At 45.5% G+C, this 10179-nt stretch overlaps 2 protein-coding genes across 4 annotated transcripts in view; one reads left to right on the top strand and one right to left on the bottom strand.

The window, feature by feature from the left end:
• MAP2K1 (mitogen-activated protein kinase kinase 1) overlaps positions 1 to 6701 on the top strand; it is a 32035-nt gene extending 25334 nt beyond the window's left edge. The window contains exons 7-11 of the mRNA XM_062501730.1: positions 1632 to 1839; positions 2302 to 2366; positions 3649 to 3710; positions 4592 to 4637; positions 5529 to 6701. Coding sequence (XP_062357714.1) covers positions 1632 to 1839; positions 2302 to 2366; positions 3649 to 3710; positions 4592 to 4637; positions 5529 to 5642 — 495 coding nt within the window. The 3' untranslated portion in view covers positions 5643 to 6701. The remainder of the gene's footprint in view (positions 1 to 1631; positions 1840 to 2301; positions 2367 to 3648; positions 3711 to 4591; positions 4638 to 5528) is intronic.
• A 199-nt stretch (positions 6702 to 6900) lies between these two features.
• On the bottom strand, positions 6901 to 10077 carry SNAPC5 (small nuclear RNA activating complex polypeptide 5). 3 transcript variants are annotated; one of them, XM_062501733.1, is made up of 3 exons: positions 9988 to 10077; positions 8835 to 8924; positions 6902 to 8354 (listed from the first exon to the last, which is right to left on the bottom strand). In XM_062501733.1, exons 1-3 carry the CDS (start codon positions 10075 to 10077, stop codon positions 8244 to 8246), a joined length of 291 nt encoding a protein of 96 aa, XP_062357717.1. In that variant the 3' UTR covers positions 6902 to 8243. The 3 variants fall into 3 exon arrangements, with proteins under 3 accessions (XP_062357718.1, XP_062357717.1, XP_062357719.1); XM_062501735.1 differs by lacking the exon at positions 9988 to 10077 and adding an exon at positions 9741 to 9843 and having other exon boundaries at positions 6903 to 8354; XM_062501734.1 differs by lacking the exon at positions 8835 to 8924 and having other exon boundaries at positions 6901 to 8354.
• Between the last annotated feature and the right edge of the window lie 102 nt (positions 10078 to 10179).

Below are 10179 nucleotides of genomic sequence, written 5' to 3' on the forward strand. Positions count from 1 at the left end.
TAATGGCAATAGCAGCTCTTTTATTCTCACACACCTTATTCAGCACACAATTAACTGCTGCACTTGTTCCCAGCTCTGGCTGTAGGATTAAAACTGTGTGGGCTTAGACTTAAAGGGAAAAAGCTTTAATGCTGCCTCTGTTCAGCAGGAGACCTGCACTGTCTTTGTGTCACTTTGCCTTGGTGACACACCTGAAATCAGGCTGGGCTTGAAGTTCTCACATCTGGGGGCTGTTGCTAATGAGCAAAACCAAATCCACAGCTCCAGCTCCTCCATGCTCCTGCCTTTGCCTGGCTCTTCCAGGAGAAGGGGTGAGAGCCAAGTGCTGCCTGCCTTCAGTTTTCTTCAATTTGTTGTTTTTACAGACTGAGGGTTGGCTTTGCTCTCTGGCATCACAGACCAAGCCACGAGGGGGGATTTTGTCTTGGTAGTGTCTGAAGGATCTTCTCTTGCAGTAGCTCCCTTTGCACCTTCTGTGCCTACAAAATACAGAATTATCACATGCAAACATCCCTTTTACCACATGGAGGTGTGTAAAAACAACAGTGCTTAACTTGAACAGATTTCTAGATTTTAATGCATTTATATAACAAGTGCTCTCTCCGTTTCTTGCTCTTTCTCATCCACCCACCTTCCTTTGAGCTTAAATTTTTTGAAAATCTTGGGATTTGGACATTTCTATTGCAGTTGTGTAGTTTGTCCAGGTGGCTTTGGAACTGACTGAGGTTGGACACTGGAGAAAACTCAAATGTAATCTCAGTAAATGCTACAAAACTAATTAAACAAAACTATCACCCCCTTATGGCAGAAGGAAGAGGCTTTACTGCATTCTCACATCCTCTGAGAGGGAGTTTCAAATTACATATGTGTTTTTCCAGTATGTGCATGTAATCAGAGAAGAATCTGCACTAATTTGGTAAAATACGAGCTTGATTTTAAAAAGAGTTCAGAAAAGTGAACTTTTTCTTTGAGAACTCTTAGTAAAAGTGGATTTGAGTGTGAAGTAGATCAATGTATTAATAATTTCAGGAACCATATTCATCACTGAACACAGACTAATAAAGCAGGTGCAAAAATTATGGTGCTAAAGGAGTTGGTGCAGCACACATTTGCTGGTTTTGGCAGAAGCAGGAGGTGGATACACTGCTCAAAACTGAGGATCTGTGAAGCAGTGGGACTGGAATAGTCAGATACATTTCTGATCATGATTCAAATGACCAAAAAAATCCCATACTTAAATATCTTTACAGTGTGTGAATCTCCTAAAGACAATACAAACCAGATTTTTGGCTGAGTCTGATATTGCCTGCAGAGCCTTGTGTAATACTTCCATTAGATGTGTGCTAAAGAAATAAAACAGCACATAAGAGAATAATTTCTGAAGAGACTCACAGTTGTTTGCAGTGGTGGAATATTTGGGGGACTTCAGGAAATACAGAGGATTGATTTCCAGGAAAATATCAATAAGTTATATTGATATCAAATTATCAAATATCATTTGACCATGCTGTACTTATGAGTTGAGGTTTCATCCTTTAGTTTATCCAGGTTATTGCAGAATGTTTTTTGGGGGTTTTTTTGTAATTTCTTGTTGCAAACCTGTCTCTCCTCCCCTCCCCTGTGTTTTGCAGCCTGAGAGGCTGCAGGGCACTCACTACTCAGTGCAGTCAGATATCTGGAGCATGGGGCTGTCCCTGGTAGAGATGGCCATTGGCAGGTACCCCATTCCCCCTCCTGACTCCAAGGAGCTGGAATTGATGTTTGGCTGCCCCGTGGAGGGAGATTCTCCAGTCACAGAGACCTCACCCAGGCAAAGAGCACCCGGCCGACCCGTGAGCTGTGAGTTACAACACTCAGTTTGATTCCTAATACCCTTCCCTGCCAGCTTCTTTTGAATCTGATCCTGGTCTGCACAGTGGGGCTTTAAACTTTTAAAAAATCAGGGTTGTATTGGGCACTTGGCTCAGCTTCACTGTGAGGAGCCCTGGGAGAACAGAGCACCAGAGACCCTTTTGTTGGTGGTTTCTGGGGACAGCTCCAGTACTGAGATAGATCCCAGTCTGTTGCTCTGGTTTTCTCCAAGATGCTGATCCAAGTGCAGCAGGATGATCCCCAGTGAAGTGAATGCTTTGGATCAGAACTGGAAATGTCTCCTTGCATTAAAGCATTTCCCTGTTGCACCTTTTCCCTGTAAATCTGGGTGCCAGATGCCAAAAAAGTGTCAGACTTGGGCTTCCTAAAGCACCCCTAAAGCCATGGGGGGAGAGTGACACTGATGCCACCTCTCCCATTTCTTCCCAGCCTATGGATCAGACAGCAGACCCCCAATGGCAATCTTTGAACTTCTGGATTACATCGTCAATGAGGTAATTTATAAACTTAAAAATCTGCACTTTACAACTGAAAACTTTTAAAGCATCCTGGAATTTGGGACTGTGGGGTTAGTGCTGTTTAGTCTGGTTTGGCCTTATGAATGAGCCACAATTCTCTTATCTTTCAAACATCTAAGCTCCAGGGCTAGAGAGTCATATTTTAGAATGAGCTGTTTTCAGTATTTTCACATGTACCACTGAAACTTGTGGGATTGCGCTGCTTGTATTCTTCAAAAATAAAAAAAGCATTCTCATATGAGCTGTCATTTATAGCAGCTGGATAACAATTCTTCCAGCTGGATGAATTATTGAAAACTGTCCAACTCACCCTTTTGAAAGGCACAGTTGGTGTCTGGGTCCCTGCATTGCCTGTGCCACTGATAAATTGATAAATTGCTTCTGTAACTCATCTGCTTGCTCAGTTCTCTCAGATTACAAATCTGTTTTGCATATTATATAACACCCCAGTCTGCCAGCACTACCTCTGGGAGCAGAGTTAGATTGAATTACTTCAGCTGCTGTGGTCCTGCAGCTCTTGCAGCATCAAGAGGGGGTCACTTTGGGCTGAAAAGCTGCAGTAGTTGAGAGTTTGGCAGGATTATCTTGTGCCACCTCTGATTTAGCAGAAACTTCTTCAGCAGGAGCTGCTCCCTCCAACACAGGCTGTGCACCAGTGAGGAAGGAGTGCAGGCTTTTGTCTCTGCTCTGTGCATAAAAGTAACTCAGTGTAAGGATGGAAACTTAACCCTGATCCTGTAGCAAAGTCCTGGAGCATGAGGCAATAACGTGCAAGTTTATGCAGGTTTTTCCCCTTTCTTTATTTGTCAGAATTCTTTCTGAATTCAGAGCCTGAACAAACTCATTCCCAGGGACAGAGAATTTTTGACATCAAAAGGATTATGGAACTAATGATGTGCAGAGCATCTTCCCTCAGCAGTGTGGAGAATGACAGGTGCTAATTAGTGCTCTGAGCCTTCTTTAATGAGAGCTGAGGCTGTGCTCACCTCTTTCAGGTGTGTGTGTGTGTGTGGGAAATAGAACAACCAACCAACCAAAACCCACCTCCTAGCAGGGGAAATCTGGTTTATGACTGAAACACCTGAAGTCCTGCAGCTGAGTGTAATAACCCAAATGAGCCAGGGTTTTCCAGCTTTGCTCAGATATGGAACATGTAACTGGTAGATCCCTGGGCAAGTTGTGTACCATCATGTATTACTTATGCTGAATGATTGCTGATCTCAAAATCTTATTTATTTATCTATTTATTTATTTACAGCCACCTCCAAAACTGCCCAATGGAGTCTTTGGTTCTGAATTTCAAGATTTTGTTAACAAATGGTGAGTATTTTCTCTGTTTTCTCTGTGAATGCGTGGCAAAGGGACACTCTGGGCTCAGCCCTGCTTTTTTTGTCAGGCACTCAGCAGAATCCCTGCTCCAGGCCAGGGCAAATGTAAGGATTGCAATCAGCATAATCCTCTTTGGGTGATAATTGCCTGAAGTCCATCTCACAGGCACCACGTGCATCCAGAGGAAGCCCAAGGCTCGGGGAGATTCCCCTCTTTGACACTGAATTTCTGCTGCTGTGTGCAGCTCAGAGCAGTCCTTTCCCAGCCTTAGGGAGTGACCCAGAGAACAGAGAGCTTCTGCAAGGCTCAGGCACATCATCCTGCAGTGCCTGTGCCATGGGCTGCAGAATCTTGCAGGCTCCACGTGTTTTTTCTTGCCCATGAACCAACACCTTTATCCCAGCAGCCATTCCCCCATCTCTTCACTTTCCCAGTTGCTCCTCAGTGATGCCAGCACTGAACCAGTGCTAAGAGAGGCAGCTCACTGCAGTTCAACAGTTTGTTTATTTATCAAATACCTCTATTTACAGCTTCCAAAAGTCATGCAATAGCCCTACGTGATGCTGAGCTTGAAGAGGCTGGGGGCAAAGAAATGTGAGGGATAAAGTGGTTCATGTTGTTTTAGTTGAAATGGGATTTATCTCCCCACTTGGTTTAGACACTCATCAGTCTCAGACACCTCAGGATTTCTTACCTGGAGCTGTGGAACCCACAGAAGGGAATTGCAGGCTCCCATCTCTGTCTGAGAGGCACCTGATGCTTTTATGGAGTGGTGTCATCAGACCAGAGCAGTACAGCCAACAGGACACAACTCAAGCCTTATTTTAAAGGATAATAGACTGTAACTTGTGCACCACTTTGTGTTTTCCTAGTTTAATTAAAAATCCTGCTGAGAGAGCCGATCTGAAGCAGCTGATGGTAAGTGAAGGTTTTTAATTTGATCTGAGAACCCTTTCCCAGGCGGGTTGGCTTCCTCAGCTGGCCCAGAGCAGATCAGAGCACGTGGCCTCGAGGGTGGCTGGTGGCCCCTGAGCAGCTCAGCTTGAGGAGGAACAGCTTTTCTGTTTTCTCCTACAGCAGGGACTGGCAAGGAGACCAAAACTCTGGTGGGTTGTGGAGTCTGCCATTTGATAATCACAATGAGTGACTTAAGTTAATTAACAAAAGAATTCTCTCTTGAGTTTATTAGTTAATAATAGTGCTGATTAATACTTGTAGGAGGACAAAAGAACAAAGCCCCACATACCATACTTAAATGCATTAAATACATTTTTAATCATCTGTTGTGGAAATACAAAATTTATCACTTTTTTTGCCAGCTTTGTCTTGCAAAATCTGTAGAACTCAATACAAATGCTGCGTTTTCCCCTGTGTGAAATAACCATATCAGTCTCAGTGTATCTTTTCATGGTTTTAAGTGTAATGCCAGGACTTCAGTTGTACTGCAGAAAATCAGGTTTTCCCTGCCTGACAACGCTGCACAGTAATGGTCCAAAATGCAAAGAGACTGTTTTTATTACAAAAAAAAAGCCTTTTAGTGCCCAGGCAGACATTTTCCAGATTATTACCTCGAGTGGCTGAGTCACATCCTTATCATTTATGTGGTGCAAGTGCTCTGCAGCAGGCAGTGTGGCAGGATTCCTCTGGGACGTGTGCTGGGTGTTCCACAATTCTGTGGAACTCTCCACGTGGTTTGTAAAGTTTTACAGCTCGATTGCTCCAAGTGGATTTATGGTACTGGCTGCTCCTGAGGGCTGTTCCTTGAGCAGACTGAGAGCTGGCACATTGACCCTGTTCTCCTGTGCCCAGATCCATGCTTTCATCAAGAGATCCGAGGCAGAGGAGGTGGATTTTGCGGGGTGGCTCTGCTCCACCATTGGCCTTAACCAGCCCAGCACCCCCACGCACGCCGCCGGCGTCTGAGCCCGGGGGCAGCTCCTGGACTGTACCTCTGGTGACAACCGTGCTCTCCTGGTCCTCTCTCCTCAGCTTGTACCTGTTCAAACATGTATTTCACCTCTTAAGGAAGAATGTCTCGATAGCATGTGCCAAAACGGTTTTAAATCTCGTCCTAAACTAATTGGTATCGTACCGGGTTCCGTCGTTCACTGACCAAATGTAAGCTGTGTAAGTTCCAGTGCTTGCTGATTTTAGGTGATTATGGATATTCTTTCTTAATGAAAATATCACTGGGGCTTGGGGGTTGGCCCCTGGCTTGTTTGAACTTTATCAAGACTCTTTGTAAATCGTTGGTACTTCAATCATGCTTTCCCCGAGCTCCCTGGGCTCGGGATCAGGATGCTCCGAGCCTGTCTGTGAGCATGCTTTGCTGCTGCCCAGCTGTTCCCAAAAGTTAGGCTCCAATTTTGCTGTTGTCTAGAGATCTCTCTCTTTGCAGGTGAAGAAGGCAAGAGCTCTGCATTTCTTGAAATGCACAGGGCAATATTCTAATTGTAGACTTGTTCATATTTCTATATTTATTTTTCGAACATATCATCATCCTTGGATTTAGTGATGTATGTCTTTCTAATTGATTTTTAAAAGTTAGTTCTTGGAAGTGTCCTATGGAATCAAGACAATGATCCAAGCACTTTGCTTTCTTTTAACCTAAAGAGTCATGACAACTGTGTTTAGTGTCTAAAAGTGTATGAAAATCCTTTATTGTTTTATTCTCTCAGATGTTTAGCAATGGGTTCTCTTAATAAATATATTATCAAGTAACTTTTTGAAGCATTTTTTAAAACCTTGACAGAGGCTTTAATATGGCCACTGCACTATAAATTTAATTTCTTTGAAACGATGCTTTGGATGAGGAAATGCCTGAAATTCTTGCCGAGAAGGAATCCCCATCAGCGGGACATAAAGTTCCACATGGCCAAAGGATCGGGTATCAAAGGGCTGGCACAGCCTGGGCCCAGCAGCGGCAGGAAATGACTCACTGGCACAGCCAGGGCTTCCTCCAGCATGTCCTGGCTGGAATGAGACCTGAAGGGACAGCTGGGAGGGTTTAAATTAAACTCTTCCCTGAGCTTTACCTACACCCAGCAAACAGAGGCACACCAGAGCCTTTTACTGTTTGCTAAAAGAAATACACAGCAAGGTTGGAGAGGTTGACCTCCCACTCTGGGTTTTTCCCCCAGACAATGCAGCAATGATTTGGGCACTGCAAGCACAGTTGTGTGTAAGGACAGCAGGAAAAGAACTTTATTGCAACATGCACTAGAACTGGGCTGTTCAAATCCAAAAGGAAGGGGGACTCGTTCACAAAAGCAGCAACAATTCTCTCCATGACAACTACCCTGGACCATGCTGGGCACAAATAACATTTTTCAGCAGTTAAAATTACCCTTTGGAGTTGAAATGTGCCCAAACCAGCTCTTCACACACATCACTGCAAGGGCTTATTTGACCAGAACATGATTGGCTCAGACTTTTGGGGTTTTTTTACCTGTCAGGCTTGGGAAAGCTTTGTTAAACAATCTCTTCTTCACTCGTTCCAACTTCCTTCCTTAAGACATCCAGGATCCTCAAAACCCAAATAGTCTTTAGTGCAGGATGAAGCCACATTTACACCCCAACAGTTTCCATTGATACAAACCAAACAAGAGCCAAATCAACACTCATTTAACAGTGGCAGGAATTCACTGGAGGCTGAATGTCAGTTCTGGCCACCCCCAGGATACCAGACAATTTTCCAAATACAAAAATTGTGGAGATTTCACATCACTTTCCACTTATAACTAGAACTCCTCATGCTCCTCCTTGAGAATCACATGAAGGCAGGCGACCTTGCCTTGGTTTATGAGGTTACAATGAGAGAAAAAGAAAATAACACCAATTTAAGAGTATTAGCTTGTTACCACCACGGATTATTTCTTGCTCTATAATTTGTGGACAAATAAAAGGCTCCTTGGCTCCTTTTCTGGGACAGACTGACAGAACTGAAGAGCACCAGGGGGACAGAGAGACCTCCCTGCAGTGCTCAGAACAGGGCTGACACTGGGAGGACTCTGGGAGTGACTCCAGCTTTCCATGGAACTGAGAACACAGCAGCTGAAGGCTGGAGACAGCCCTGGACACATCTTTTCTCACGCTGTATTTTAAATTCCCAGTTTAGGCAAATGAGGTTATAATGTAATCACTGGGGCAGCACCAGCCTCCAGGACCTGCATTTGTTTCTCACATCAGGCAGTGAGAACAGACAAGTTATTGCTTTTAGTGCATGTGTTAATTAGTCTGGTTGATCAATTACTTCTCCCTTCCACATACAAAGAGCTACATTAGGTTTGAAATGTGGAATGGATCATGCTACATCTTTGTGCAGCAGATTTTCATTCTTTCAAGGTCTGAGTCAAGATGTGCCCAGCCTGTGAAATTCACGTGTTCAGTGTCCCTGCCCTCAACTCTGATATATCAAATAGTTCATATCCACACAGAGCACAAAATGGAAATCACTTGGTGAGTTGCAGATGAAAGAAGAAATTCCTGAGTCTGTATTAAAAACCATCTCTGATTTTCTTTCTCTCAAGAATCAGATTCCTCCTCCTCCTCCTCTTCCTCCTCTTTATAATCCTGAAGACTAAGGTGTAACTCAGTTTGATTGATGGCAGCCTCGTTGTCCATCTGCCCAAGAGTCTGTCATGAGAAAAGAGCTGATTACCAAACCCAGCACAGACACCAAATGCTTCTCAAATCACTGTTAGAGCAGTGCAGTCACTGTTAATTAAACATCTGAGAGCCCATGACAGCAACAAGGCCCTGATCTCCATGGAAGAGCTGCAGGTGGCTCAGGCTGGCCAGGTATTGAGTGAAAAGCTGCAGCACCTGTGCCTCCATCCCCAGCCCCAGTGTCACCCCAGTGTCACAAGTATTAAACAAAATATTTAATAAATGGTGAACTGAAATACCACACAGGTGTTTCCCAATCCCCCTGGAAACACAGTGCTGCTTTTGGGGATGGGAAAAGGTGAAACCCTTAGAACAAACCAGCAACAAAAGAGACATTTTACAGGTGAGCTCTGCAGGGATGAGAAGCATCAGCGAGGTGAGCACAGGAAAACCACACAGAGCCAGCTCTGCTCATGCTGGCACCTCCCACCCCAGGGACCCCCTCACCTGCTGCGTGTCCTCAGCCAGGGCTGGCAGGGGCACAGGGACCTTCTCCTCTCCAGCCCCAATCATGGACTGCAGCGCCAGCTCCTCCACCTGCAGGGGGGCACACGGAGCTGCTGGCACTCGAGCACATCACACCTGCCAACCCCGGCCTGCCTGCCACCGCTTAACCTTTCTGATTCCCAATTTTGGAGTTGTTTTTTACCTGTCAATCTTGGAGAAGCTTCGTTAAATCTTCTGCAATTCAATTCTGTTCTAAGCTCCTTTATTACAATATGCATGAGTCTCTAAACCCAAATAGTCTCCAGTTCCACTACCTCAAACTATCCCTTCTCATCCATCAGCTAGAGCAAACTATGCACTCAGATTTACCTCTTGGAGATGTATCCTACTCACACTCACAATTACACTAATCACTTAACGTGTCCTACATACACTCATATTTACCTTTTAGAGATGCATCCTATGTACACTCACAATTACATTTATCTCTTAATGTATCTTACGTACACTCACATTTATCTTTTAGAGATGTATCCTATGTACACTTACATTTATCTCAATGTATCCTACATACACTCACATTTACCTCTTGGAGCTGTAGCTTACATACTCACATTTATCTCTTAATGTATTGAGACACATTCACATTTACCTTTTAGTTACATACTCACATTTATCTCTTAATGTATTAAGATACACTCACATTTACCTTTTAGACACGTATCCTGTGTACACTCACAATTACATTTATCTCTTAATGTACCCTACATAGACTCACACTCACATTTATCTCTTAGAGATGCATCCTACATACACTCACGCATTTCTCTCCTAATGCACACACACACTCACAGTTACAGCTACCTCTGACAGACGGGTCCCGCACACACTCGCAACTATATTTACCTCTGAGACGTGCCCTGCACACTATCACATTTATCTCTCAGTGCACCGCAGATGGATCCCCTTTCACAGAGCGCCTCAATCCCCGCACCAGTTCCCTGCTTTCCCCTCCCCAGCACCAAACCCGGCCCGGCCCGTGGCGGAGCGGGGGGCAGGGCTGAGGGGCAGGCCCGGCCCGGCCCGGCCCGGTCCCGCCGCTCCCCCTCCCGTCCCCAGGGCCGGCCCCACGGCCCGGGCCGGCCCCGCGCACCCGCAGCCGGCGGAGCTGATCGTGCAGCGCCGCCTTGACCCGCAGCAGCGTCTCCTCCTCCCTGCGCAGCTCCTGCAGCCGCCTCAGCATCGTCCGCGCCGGCGGGGCGGAACCGCCGCGCCCCGCCCCGTGATGTCACGGACGGACGTGCGACGTCACACCGCGACGGCAGCGCGCTGCGGCCGCCACCGC

Source organism: Cinclus cinclus, chromosome 13 (assembly GCF_963662255.1).
Source record: "Cinclus cinclus chromosome 13, bCinCin1.1, whole genome shotgun sequence".
NCBI classification, from domain to species: Eukaryota; Metazoa; Chordata; class Aves; order Passeriformes; family Cinclidae; genus Cinclus; species Cinclus cinclus.

Coding starts and splice junctions, on each gene's coding strand:
- SNAPC5 (XM_062501733.1), bottom strand. CDS start 10,077: ATGCTGAGGCGGCTGCAGGAGCTGCGCAGGGAGGAGGAGACGCTGCTG. Junction 8,925..9,987: donor ATCAGCTCCGCCGGCTGCGG/GTGCGCGGGGCC, acceptor GCCCCCCTGCAG/GTGGAGGAGCTGGCGCTGCA. Junction 8,355..8,834: donor TGGCTGAGGACACGCAGCAG/GTGAGGGGGTCC, acceptor TTCTCATGACAG/ACTCTTGGGCAGATGGACAA.